This window comes from Tachyglossus aculeatus, chromosome 4 (genome assembly GCF_015852505.1).
Source record: "Tachyglossus aculeatus isolate mTacAcu1 chromosome 4, mTacAcu1.pri, whole genome shotgun sequence".
Lineage (NCBI taxonomy): Eukaryota > Metazoa > Chordata > Mammalia > Monotremata > Tachyglossidae > Tachyglossus > Tachyglossus aculeatus.
In genome coordinates, this window is record NC_052069.1 from 86,480,350 (window position 1) to 86,494,279 (window position 13,930).

The window sequence follows — 13,930 nt, forward strand, 5'->3', positions numbered from 1 at the left end:
AGCGCAGCGCTCCGCACACAGTAAGCGCTCAATAAATACGACTGAATGAATGAATGAACGAACGGGTAGGGACCGTCTCTATATGCTGCCAACTTGCCCTTCCCAAGCGCTTAGTGCAGTGCTCCGCACACAGTAAGCGCTTAATAAATACGACTGAATGAATGAATGAATGCCAACTTGTCCTTCCCAAGCGCTTAGCCCAGCGCTCCGCACACAGTAAGCGCTCCATCAATACGATTGAATGAATGAATGCCACCTTGTCCTTCCCAAGCGCTTAGCCCAGTGCTCCGCACACAGTAAGCGCTCAATAAATACGATTGAATGAATGAATGAATGCCAACCTGTCCTTCCCAAGCGCTTAGCGCAGCGCTCCGCACACAGTAAGCGCTCAATAAATACGACTGAATGAATGAATGAACGAACGGGTAGGGACCGTTTCTATATGCTGCCAACTTGCCCTTCCCAAGCGCTTATTGCAGTGCTCCGCACACAGTAAGCGCTTAATAAATACGACTGAATGAATGAATGAATGCCAACTTGTCCTTCCCAAGCGCTTAGCCCAGCGCTCCGCACACAGTAAGCGCTCCATCAATACGACTGAATGAATGAATGCCACCTTGTCCTTCCCAAGCGCTTAGCCCAGTGCTCCGCACACAGTAAGCGCTCAATAAATACGATTGAATGAATGAATGAATGCCAACCTGTCCTTCCCAAGCGCTTAGCGCAGCGCTCCGCACACAGTAAGCGCTCAATAAATACGATTGAATGAGTGAATGAATGCCAGCTTGTCCTTCCCAAGCGCTTAGCCCAGTGCTCCACACGCAGTAAGCGCTCCATCAATACGATTGAATGAATGAATGCCAACCTGTCCTTCCCAAGCGCTTAGCCCAGCGCTCCGCACACAGTAAGCGCTCCATCAATACGATTGAATGAATGAATGCCAACTCGTCCTTCCCAAGCGCTTAGCCCAGCGCTCCGCACACAGTGAGCGCTCCATCAATACGACTGAATGAATGACTGGCTGACTGACTGACTGAATGGCAGGCCAGGCCAGGTGTCCGTCCGTGGCTCACCTTGGGCCTGTCGTTGGGTTTCCTTCGGGCCTTCCTCTTCGGGTCGTCGTGTCGCAGCGCTTTGAGGAGAGCGGGGTCCCCGGGGGTCCCCGAGGGGTCGGGGGTCGGGGGCGGCTTCCGGGGCCGGGCTGCGGGCCGGCCCGAGGAGGAAGAAGAAGAGGAGGAGGAGGAGGAGGCCCGTCCGAGGAGGCGGCGGAGGCCCAGGCCCAGGAGGAGGACGACACCGACTCCGCCGAGGAGGATGAGGAGGAGGAGGAGGGCGGCGGCGGGCGGGTCCGGGTGGAGGTCGAGCCCCAGCCCCAGCCCCGCGCCCAGCGCCTCCGCCGCACGGCCCAGCCCGCACCGCCACCACACCGCCTCGGCCTCGGGACCCGCCGCCATGTTGTCCCGACGCCTCACGGACACCGCCGCATCGGGGAGCGGGAGGGGGACGGGAAGGGGAGAGGAGAAAGGGGAGGAGGAGGAAAAAAGGGGAGGAGGAGGAGGAAGGGGGCGACCCCGGCGGCCCGGGCTGAGGGGACCGCGCTCTCGCGCGCGCCTCGGGCCCGCAACAATGGCGGCCGGCGGAGGGGAGGGAGGGAGGGAGGGAGGGAGGGAGGGCGAGGGAGCGGTGGTCACGTGGGCGCCGCGCGACGCTCGGGAGGGCGGGAACGGGGAGGGTCACGTGGGCGCCGCGCGCCGGGGAGGGCGGGGCGGGTCACGTGGGCGCCGCGCGCCGGGGAGGGCGGGGCCCGCGCTCCTGCTGCTGCTGCTGCTGCTGCTGCTGCTGCTCCTCGTGGTTCCGTTCCTTCGTCCATTCATTCCTTCGTTCCTCCCTTCACTCGTTCGTTCATTCGTTCCTTCGTCCGCTCATTCATTCATTCGTTCCTTCGTTCGCGCATTCATTCGTTCGCTCATGTATTAGTTCGTTCATTCATTCATTCTTTCCGTCATTCGCTCACTCACGCATTCGTTCATTCGTTCATTTATTAGTTCGTTCGTCCATTCATTCGTTCCTTCTTCATTCATTTGGTCCTTCCTCCCTGCCTTCATTCCTTCAACTCATTCATTCATTCACTCCTTCACTCATTCATTCGTTCGCTCATTCGTTCATTTATTAGTTCGTTCATTCATTCGTTCGTTCGTTCCTTCATTCATTCGTTCACTCATTCATTCGTTTGCTCATTCGTTCGTTTATTAGTTCGTTCATTCATTCGTTCCTTCACTCGTTCCTTCCTTCATTCATTCATTTGGTCCTTCATTCATTCATTCATTCATTCAACTCATTCATTCCTTCAACTCATTTATTCATTCATTAATTCCTTAACTCATTCATTCGTTCCTTCACTCGGTCCTTCCTTCATTCATTCATTTGGTCCTTCATTCATTCATTAAACTCGTTCATTCCTTAAACTCATTCATTCATTCATTCCTCCACTCATTCATTCATTCGTTCCTTCCTTCCTTCATCAGTTCGTTCATTCGTTCGTTCATTCATTCATTCGTTCCTTCATTCGTTCCTTCATTCATTCATTCGTGCCTTCATTCATTCATTCGTTCCTTCATCCATCCATCTATCCATCCAGTCATTCGTTCATTCATTCATGCATTCCTTCAGTCATTCGTTCATTCATTCATTCGTTCGTTCATTCTTGCATTCATCCATTCGTTCGTTCATTCATTCATTCACTCATTCATTCATTCAGTCGTTCGTTCGTTCATTCATTCAATCATTCATTCATTCATTCATCCATTCATTCATCCATTCATTCATTCGTTCATTCGTTCGTTCATTCATTCATTCTGTCATTCATTCATTCATCCATTCAGTCATTCGTTCATTCATTCATTCTGTCATTCATTCATTCATCCATTCAGTCATTAGTTTGTTCATTCATTCATTCTGTAATTCATTCATTCATCCATTCAGTCATTCGTTCGTTCATTCATTCATTCTGTCATTCATTCAGTCAGTCATTCGTTCATTCATTCATCCATTCAGTCATTCGTTCATTCATTCATTCATTCATTCTGTCATTCATCCATTCAGTCATTCGTTCAGTCAGTCATTCGTTCATTCATTCATTCATTCGTTCATTCATTCATTTCTTTCTTCCTTCATTCATTTGTTCATTCAGTCAGTCATTCGTTCATTCATTCATTCGTTTCTTTCTTCCTTCCTTCCTTCATTCGTTCATTCAGTCATTCGTTCATTCCTTCCTTCATTCCTTCCTTCATTCGTTCATTCCTTCCTTCCTTCGTTCGTTCATTCCTTCATTCGTTCATTCCTTCCTTCCTTCCTTCGTTCGTTCGTTCCTTCCTTCCTTCCTTCATTCAATCGTTCGTTCATTCGTTTATTCATTCAATCGTATTTATTGAGCGCTTACTGTGTGCAGAGCACTGTACTAAGTGCTTGGGAAGGACAAGTCAGCAACAGATAGAGACGGTCCCTAACCAACAGCGGGCTCACAGTCTAGAAGGGGGAGACAGACAATAAAACAAAACATGTAGACAGGTGACAAAATCATCAGAATAAGTAGAATTCTAGCTATATGCACATCATTAACAAAATAAATAGAATAGTAAATATGTACGAGTAAAATAGAGTAATAAATCTGTACAAATATATACAAGTGCTATGGGGAGGGGAAGGAGGTAGGGCAGGGGCTGGGGATGGGGAGGAGGAGGGGAAAAAGGGGGCCTCAGTCTGGGAAGGCCTCCTGGAGGAGGTGAGGTCTCAGTATTATTATTATTATTGTTGCACTTATTAAGCGCTTACTATGTGCAAAGCACTGTTCTAAGCACTGGGGAGGTCACAAGGTTATCAGGTTATCCCAAGGGGGCTCACAGTCAATCCCCATTTTACAGATGAGGTAACTGAGGCACAGAGAAGTTAAGTGACTTGTCCAAAGTCACACAGCTGACAATTGGCAGAGCCGGATTTGAACCCATGACCTCTGACTCCAAAGCCCGGGCTCTTTCCACCGAGTCACGCTGCTTCTCAGTAGGGCTTTGTTCACAGTCTAATCGCGGCTCCGCCGCCTGTCAGCTGTGTGACTTTGGGCAAGTCACTTCACTTCTCTGGGACTCAGTTACCTCTTCTGTATAATGGGGATTAAGACTGTGAGCCCCACGTGGGACAACCTGATGACCTTGTGACCTCCCCAGTGCTTAGAAAAGTGCTTGGCACATAGTAAGCGCTTTACAAATACCACCATTATTGTTATTATTTTTAACGGGGGGCAGTTGTTTGGCACATAGTCAGCGCCTAACGAATGCCATATTATTACCAGCAAGTCAGGTTGGACACAGCCCCCACCCTAGGTGGGGCTCCCGGTCTCAATCCACCATTTACAGATGGGGCAACTGAGGCCCAGAGAAGTGAGATGACTTGCCCAAGGTCACACAGCAGACATTCATTCATTCAATCATATTTATTGAGCACTTACTGTGTGCAGAGCACTGGACTAAGCACTTGGGAAGTACAGTTGGCAACATATAGAGACGGTCCCTACCCAACAGTGGGCTCACAGTCTAGAAGGGGGAGACAGACAACAAAACAAAACATATTAAACAAATAAAATCAATAGAAGAGTAAATATGTACAAGTAAAATAGAGTAATAAATCTGTCCAAACATATATCCAGGTGCTGTGGGGAGGGGAAGGAGGGGCCTCAGTGACGGAGCTGGCGTTAGAACCCCCGATCTGTCTCCCAGGCCCGGGCTCTGTCCACTAGGCCATGCTACTTCACATAGATCAATCAATCAATCAATCAATCGTATTTATTGAGCGCTTACTGTGTGCAGAGCACTGTACTAAGCGCTTGGGAAGTACAGGTTGGCAACATCTAGAGACGGTCCCTACCCAACTGTGGGCTCACAGTCTAGATGGGGGAGACAGAGAACAAAACCAAACATATTAACAAAATAAAATAAATAGAATAGATATGTACAAGTAAAATAGAGTAATAAATATGTTCAAACATATATACATATATACAGGTGCTGTGGGGAAGGGAAGGAGGTAAGGCGGGGGGATGGAGGGGAGAGGAGGGGGAGAGGAAGGAAGGATATAGATGGGCATATATAATTATATTATTATATCATTGTTATTATATTATATATAATACAATATATAATGTAATAAATAATAATTTATAACAATATAAATAATACTATAATAAAACATAATATTACACTATATTTAATATAATAATATATAATATATATTCTATTATATATATAATTCTATTGATCTGTTCTGATGGTATTGACGCCTATTTGTTTTGTTGTCCATCTCCCCCTTCTAGACTGGGAACCCATTGTTGGGTAGGGACCGTCTGTCTATGTTGCCGACTTGTACTTCCCAAGCGTTTAGTACAGTGCTCTACGCACAGTAAGCGCTCAATAGATACGATCGAATGAATGAATATTAGCTGCCTGGGGTCATCCATCAGTGGCATTTATTGAGTGCTTACTATGGGCAGAGCATGATAATGATAATAATTATAAAAAAGCAGCATGGCTCAGTGGAAAGAGCACGGGCTTGGGAGTCAAAGGTCACGGGTTCTAACACCGCTCCGCCACTTAGCTGTGTGACTTTGGGCATGTCACTTAACTTCTCTGGACCTCAGTTACCTCTTCTTCTGGAAAATGGGGATTAAGACTGTGAGCCCCATGTGAGACAACCTGATCACCTTGTATCCTCCCCAGCGCTTAGAACAGTGCTCTGCACATAGTAAGCGCTTAACAAATGCCATTATTATTATTATTAACCATATTTGCCAAGCGCTTATTATGTGCCAGGTACTGTTCGAAGCGCTGGGGCGGATACAAGCAAATCGGGATGGATACAGTTCCTGTCCCATGTGGGGCTCACAGTGTCGATCCCCATTTTATAGATGAGGTGACTGAGGACCCGAGAAGTGAGGTGACTTGCCCAAGGTCACACAGCAGACAAAAGAGATAGAAGATCATCAGGTTGAAGGCTCACCTCCTCCAGGAGGCCTTCCCAGACTGAGCCCCCCTTTTCTCTGCTCCTCCTCCCCTCCCCATCACCCCCACTCCCTCCCTCTGTTCTACTCCCTTCCCCTCCCCACAGCACTTGTGTATATTTGTACATATTTAGTATTCTATTTTATTAATGACATATATATATCTATAATTCTGTTTATCTCCCTCCTCCCCCTCTCCATCCCCCCCGCCTTACCTCCTTCCCTTCCCCACAGCACCTGTATATATGTATATATGTTTGTACGTATTTATTACTCTATTTTACTTGTACATATCTATTCTATTTATTTTATTTTGTTAATATGTTTTGTCTTGTTCTCTGTCTCCCCCTTCTAGACTGTGAGCCCACTGTTGGGTAGGGACCGTCTCTATATGTTGCCAACTTGTACTTCCCCAGCACTTACAGTGCTCTGCACACAGTAAGCGCTCAATAAATAAATACGATTGATTTATCTATTTTGATGCTATTGATGCCTGCCTACTGGTTTTGTTTTGTCATCTGTCTCCCCCCTCTAGACTGTGAGCCCGTTGTTGGGTAGGGACCGTCTCTATCTGGTGCTGAACAGTACTTCCCAAGAGCTAAATACAGTGCTCTGCACACAGCAAGTGCTCAATAAATATGATTGAATGAATGAATGAATGTATGAATGTGATTCAGACTAATCAAGGGCTAGCATAATAGAATAATAGCAGTCTAGAATGATCCTTGGCACATAGTAAGCCCTTAACAAGTGAGCCCCCTTCTAGACTGTGAGCCCACTGTTGGGTAGGGACTGTCTCTATATGTTGCCAACTTGTTCTTCCCAAGCGCTTAGTACAGTGCTCCGCACACAGTTAAGCGCTCAATAAATACGATTGATTGATTGATTGATTGCTCTGCACACAGTAAGCGTACAATAAATACGACTGAATGAATGAATGACGTGGCAGAGCTGGGATTTGAATCCATGACCTTCTGACTTCGAAGCCCCTGCTCAATCCTTTATACCACACTGCACTAAACTCTTCAATGAGTACAATAGAATTAGCAGACACGTTCCCTGCCCGTAAAACAGCAGTTGCAAGAAACACGTCCCTTCCTCTCTATCCTAGAATTCTGTAGACGGCATCGCCATTCTTCCCGTCCCCCAGGCCCGTAACCTTGGCGTTATCCTTGACTCCGCTTTGTCATTCACCCCACACATCCAATCCTGCACCAAATCCTGTCGGTCTCACCTTCACAACGTCGCTAAAATCCGCCCTTTCCTCTCCATCCAAACTGTTACCACATAAATACAATCCCTCATCCTCTCCCGACCGGATTACCGCATCAGCCTCCCAACCTCCTTCCCCTCCCCACTCCAGTCCACACTTCACTCCGCTGCCCAGATTATCTTTCTCCAGAAACATTCAGGACGTGTCACGTCCCTCCTCGAAAATCTCCAGTGGTTGCCTACCCACCGCCGGATCAAACAAAAACTCCTCACCATTGGTTTTAAAGCAGTCCATCACCTCGCCCCCCTCCTACCTCACCTCGCTTCTCTCCTTCAACAACCCAGCCCACAAACTTCACTTCCCTGGTGCTAATCTTCTCACCATGCCTCGATCTTGCCCGTCTCAACGCCGACCCCTCACCGACCTCCTGCCTCTGGCCTGGAACGCCCTCCCTCCTCAAATCCGACAGACAATTACTCTCTCCCCCTTCACACCTCCTCCAAGAGGCCTTCCCAGACTAAGCCCCACTTTTCCTCATCTCCCACTCCCTTCTGCATCACGCTGACTTGCTCCCTTTGCTCCTTTCCCCTCTTCCGCCTCCACAGCACCTATGTATATATCTATAATCTTATTTATTTATATTTATGTCTGCTTATTTGCATTGATGTCTGTCTCCCCCCCCAACTCACTCCTCAGTCTAGCTCACTCCTCTAGACTGTGAGCTCCTTATGAGTAAGAATTGTCTCTTTTTATTGCTGTATTGTACTTTCGCAAGTGCTTGGTACTTCTGCACCCAGTAAGCGCTCGATAAATACGATTCATTCATTCATTCAATCGTATTTATTGAGCGCTCACTGTGTGCAGAGCACTGTACTAAGCGCTTGGGAAGTACAAGTTGGCAACTATAGAGACGGGCTCAGTCTAGAAGGGGGAGACAGACAACAAAACAAAACATGTAGACAGGTGACTTTTGTATTTTAGATGGTATTTGTTAAGCACTTATTATTCATTCATTCATTTCATTCATTCAATCGTATTTATTGAGAGCTCACTGTGTGCAGAGCACTGTACTAAGCGCTTGGGAAGTACAAGTTGGCAACATATAGAGACGGTCCCTACCCAACAGTGGGCTCACAGTCTAGAAGGGGGAGACGGACAACAAAACAAAACATGTAGACAGGTGACTTTTGTTTTTTTAGATGGTATTTGTTCAGCACTTATTATTCATTCATTCATTTCATTCATTCAATCGCATTTATTGAGCGCTCACTGTGTGCAGAGCACTGTTCTAAGCACTTGGGAAGTACAAGTTGGCAACATATAGAGACAGTCCCTACCCAACAGTGGGCTCACAGTCTAGAAGGGGGAGACAGACAACAAAACAAAATATCAACAAAATAAAATAAATAGAATAAATATGTACAAATAAAATAGAGTAATAAATACGTACAAACATATATACATATATACATGTGCTGTGGGGAGGGGAAGGAGGTAAAGTGGGGGGGATGGGGAGGGGGAAGAGGGGGAGAGGGGGAAAAATGAATTAATTCAAAAGTGGAAAGTTGGGTGAGGGGCAGTAGTTTATTTTCCTTACCTCACCTTCCTCCCTTACGACTCATCAGTCAATCAATCAGTGGTATTTATTGAGCGGTTAGGGTATGCAGAGCCCTGTACTAAGCATCTGAGAGGGTACGATGCAACAGAGTTGGAAGACACATTCCCTTCCCACTAGGAGCTTTCAGTCTAGAGCGTAATGTAAAACACGTAAAATCAGAATGTATTTTATTTCTTTTTAGAGATGGCTCAAGTCATTTTGTCTTGCATTCTAAAGTGCGTTTAGCTTAAAATGTTGCAGATAGTTTCAAGAAAACCACATTTTTATACTTTAATAATAACTGGGTGTGGGGTTGGATTTTGGAAAGAAAATTCATTTCTCAAATTTTCTCTCAGAATTTGTTTTGAAACTGCCATAGCGTTTTCCCTTTTCTCCTTTTTGGTGTAAGCGATGTAGCTCACTTTTCAAAAGTATGCTCAAAGTTTGAGAGCCGGGGACTCCGAGTGGAGTCCAAGAAGCAGCATGGACTAGTGGATGGAGCACAGGTTTGGAAGTCAGAAGGACCTGGGTTCTAATTCCAGTTCGGCCACCTGTCCGCCGTGTGACCTTGGACGAGTCACTTCACTTCCCTGTGCCTCAGTTATCTCATCTGTAAAATGAGGATTAATAATAATAATAATGATGATGGCTTTTTGTTAAGCGCTTACTATGTGCCAAGCACTGTTCTAAACACCCGGCGGTGGGGGGGAGACAAGGTAATCAGGTCATCCCACATGAAGCTCACAGTCTTAATCCCCATTTTACAGATGAGGTAACTGAGGCCCAGAGAAGTGACTTGCCCAAAGTCTGTGAGCCCCACAGATTGAGGCTGTGAGCCCCATCTGGAACAGGGACTATGTCTAATCTGATGGACTTGATCTCATCCCAGCACTTAGAACAGTGCCTGGCACATAGTAAGTGCTTATCAAATATCATTTTTTTAAAAAGTGCTGAGGTTCAAACAATCAATGATATTTATTGTGCATTTACTGTGTGCCATCAAGAGAAGCGGCGTGGCCTAATGGATCAAGCATGGGCCCGGGAATCAGAAGAACCTGAGTTCATTCATTGAGTCAGTCATATTTATTGAGTGCTTACTGTGTGCTGAGCACTGTACTGGGCACTTGGAGAGTACAAGCATCGGCGTGGCTCGGTGGAAAAAGCCCGGGATTGGGAGTCAGAGGTCATGGGTTCTAATCCTGGCTCTGCCACTTGTCAGCTGTGTGACTTTGGGCAAGTCACTTCACTTCTCCATTATTACTCTATTATTATTATTATTACTCTATTTATTATTATTATTAGTAGTAGTAGTAATTATTATTACTCTATTAATTTATTTATTTTACCTGTACATATCTATTCTATTTATTTTATTTTGTTAGTATGTTTGGTTCCGTTCTCTGTCTCCCCCTTTTAGACTGTGAGCCCACTGTTGGGTAGGGACTGTCTCTATGTGTTGCCAACTTGTACTTCCCAAGCGCTTAGTACAGTGCTCTGCACACAGTAAGCGCTCAATAAATACGATTGATCGATTGATTGATTCTCTGGGCCTCAGCGACCTCATCTGGAAAATGGGGATGAAGACTGTGAGCCCCTCGTGGGGCAACCTGATCACCTTGTATGCTCCCCAGCACTTAGAAGTGCTTTGCACATAATAAGCGCTTAACAAAAGCCTTCATAATAATAATAATAATAATTACCATTATTACTATTCAGCAATAAAGACAGACAATCTTCCCACACCGGGCTAATTCTGCCTCCACTATTTGTCTGCTGTTTGACCTTGGAAAGATCCTTTCTTTTCCCCGTGACTCAGTTCCCTCACCTGTAAAATGGGGATAAAGTCTGTAAGCTTTCTGTGGGACACAGACTGTGTCCAACCTTCTTAGTTTGTACCTATCCCAGTGCTTAGTGCAGTGCCTGGTACTTGTTCCCTCTATCCATCCCCCCTCGCAGCCCCACGGCACTTATTTTATTTATTTATATCAATGTCTGTCCCCCCCCCATATACTGTACACTTGTTGTGGGCAGAGGATGTGTCTGTTAAATGGTACTCTCCCACGCGCTTAGTATGGTGCTCTGCACCCAGTAAGCACTCAATAAATACAATTGACTATCTGGCACATAGTAAGTGCTTAACAAATATAAAAAACCAAAAAACAAAAGCCTCAACAGCCTTTACCTAGCAGCAGAACTGTGCTTAAGGATTTGCCAACGCTGCATTGACACTGAGAGGAAGTCATCTTCCTGCTGTCCCTCGATCTAGTCGGTCTCATTCATTCATACATTCAGTCACATTTATTGAGCGCTTACTATGTGCTGAGCGCTGTACTGGGCACTTGGAGAGTACAAGCATAAGCGTGGCTCAGTGGAAAGAGCCCGGGCTTGGGAGTCAGAGGTCATGGGTTCTAATCCTGGCTCCGCCACTTGTCAGCTGTGTGACTTTGGGCAAGTCACTCAACTTCTCTGGGCCTCAGTTACCTCATCTGGAAAATGGGGATTAAGACTGTGAGCCCCACATGGGGCAACCTGATCACCTTGTATGCTCCCCAGCACTTAGAAGTGCTTTGCACATAATAAGCACTTAACAAAAGCCTTCATAATAATAATAATAATTACCATTATTACTATTCAGCAATAAAGACAGACAATCTTCCCACACCGGGCTAATTCTGGCTCCACTATTTGCTGTTTGACCTTGGAAAGATCCCTTCTTTTCCCTGTGACTCAGTTCCCTCATCTGTAAAATGGGGATAAAGTCTGTAAGCCTTCTGTGAGACACAGACTGTGTACAACCTTCTTAGCTTGTACCTATCCCAGTGCTTAGTGCAGTGCCTGGCACTTGCTCCCTCTATCCATCCCCCCTCGCAGCCCCACAGCACTTATTTTATTTATTTATATCAGTGTCTGTCCCCCCCTCCCCCTATATACTGTACACTTGTTGTGGGCAGAGGATGTGTCTGTTAAATTGTACTCTCCCAAGCGCTTAGTATGGTGCTCTGCACCCAGCAAGCACTCAATAAATGCAATTGACTATCTGGCACATAGGAAGTGCTTAACAAATATAAAAAACCAAAAAACAAAAGCCTCAACAGCCTTTACCTAGCAGCAGAACTATGCCTAAGGATTTGCCTACGCTGCATTGATGCTGAGAGGAAGTCATCTTCCTGCTGTCCCTCGATCGAGTCGATCTCGCCTCTGACATCTGGCCCAAGTCCTGCCTCTGGCCTGGAGCACCCTCCCTCCTCAAATCTGACAGAAAATTAATCTCCCCCACCCCTTGAAAGCCTTATTAAAAGCATGAATCTCCTCCAAGAGGCCTTCCCTGACTAACCCCCCCCCTTTCCTCTTCTCCCACTCCCTTCTGTGTCATCCTGACTTGCTCCCTTTGCTCTTCCCTTCTAGACTGTAAGCTCGCTGTGGGCAGGGAATGTGTCTGTGATATATTCTACTTTCCCAAGCGCTTAGTACGGTGTTCTGCACACAGTAAGTGCTCAATAAAAATGATTGAATGAATGAATAATCAGGGGGTCCTTTTGGAAGGTGCCAAAGTCAATTCTTTGGGGGCAGGGCTGCATGCATCTCCTCTCCTCGTCCAGAATCAGCTAGACGTGATTCTGCCCGGATTGTACTAGTGATTTAATTTTCTATGTTGTCTTGGGTTAATTACCTATAAAATGAGGATAATATTGTTATAGAGTGCCTATAGTGCCAAGGAATGTAGATTGACCTACATTAAGGAATACATTATTAATGGTTGGAAAGGAGTTCTGGAAACGTTACATCCTAATAAAAATAAAGTATGGCTTCTGAAAATCTTTGACGAGAGGTTTATAATTAAGGCATAAATTACAGGGCAAACTATATGACTGAATTGAGACTACTTACATTTCTAAAATGGCCCTAATTCCCTAAGTAGTAGCTGGGTATTTAGAGAAATTGTGATAGTAGACACAGTCTTGTTTTATAGCTGTGCAAGTCCCGCAATTTTCCGGTAGACTGTAACGTGGATTACGACGCTGACATGTTCACGGGGAGCTATTATGAACATTTTATTCTTTCGGAATCCTCACGTTAACAATCAAGCATTTAGGTCACCCAGGATGGGAGCCAGGACGGCCTAGTGAAAGGAGCAGAGGACTTTAAGACGGAAAACCTGGGTTTTAGTTTCAAATCCTCTACTTGTGGGACTTTGGCCGAGTCATAACCTCACTGGGTCACAATTTCTTTATCTATTATTAAAGTACCTATTCTCCCTCCCTCTTAGACTGAGCCTGTGTGAGGGACAGACTGTGAGCCCACTGTTGGGTAAGGACTGTCTCTATATGTTGCCAACTTGTACTTCCCAAGCGCTTAGTACAGTGCTCTGCACACAGTAAGTGCTCAATAAATACGATTGATTGATTGATTGATTGACAAGGGACTGTGTTGAGTCTGATTTCCTCGTATCAGTTCCTGTGCCGGTGCGTGTGGGAGGCCGGGGGTGGCCGACTTGGCAGTCATAGGCATTTATTAAACCAGAATGTAGCTGCTAAGCACGGCCTAGTGGAAAGAGCATGGGCCTGGGAATCAGGAGACCTGGGTTCTAATCCCAGCCCTGCCACGGGCTGTATCTGTCGGTCCTCCTTCATTCATTCATTCAATCGTATTTATTGAGCGCTTACTGTGTGCACAGCACTGTACTAAGCGCTTGGGAAGTACAAGTTGGCAACATATAGAGACGGTCCCTACCCAACAGTGGGCTCGCAGTCTAGAAGTTGGGCTCACAGTCTAGAAGAAGGGCTTATGGTGTGCTGAGCACTGAATAAAGCGATTGGGAAAGTTCGGCATAATATATTTGGGGCTAAGTGGGACTTGGGGCAAGTCACCTCTGTGTCTCGGTTTTTTCAAAATTTCGTTACATCTCTGTAAAGACATAATGGGGGTAAGATAGCTGTTTGCCCTCCTCCCACGTTGGACAGAGTCTATGTTGGATCTGCCTACATTCTATCTAACCCAGCCCGGCATATAGTAAGGGCTTAGCCAATACCACAATTACCATTATTATATTTTTGCAGTGTGCTAAACACTGGGG

The 13,930-nt window shown here is 45.9% G+C and overlaps 1 protein-coding gene across 1 annotated transcript in view; it reads right to left on the reverse strand.

Moving 5' to 3' along the window:
• Positions 1-1,454, reverse strand: part of MTDH (metadherin) — a 65,467-nt gene extending 64,013 nt beyond the window's left edge. The window contains exon 1 of the mRNA XM_038745639.1: positions 1,074-1,454. Within this exon, the coding sequence (XP_038601567.1) occupies positions 1,074-1,454 (381 nt within the window). The remainder of the gene's footprint in view (positions 1-1,073) is intronic.
• Between the last annotated feature and the right edge of the window lie 12,476 nt (positions 1,455-13,930).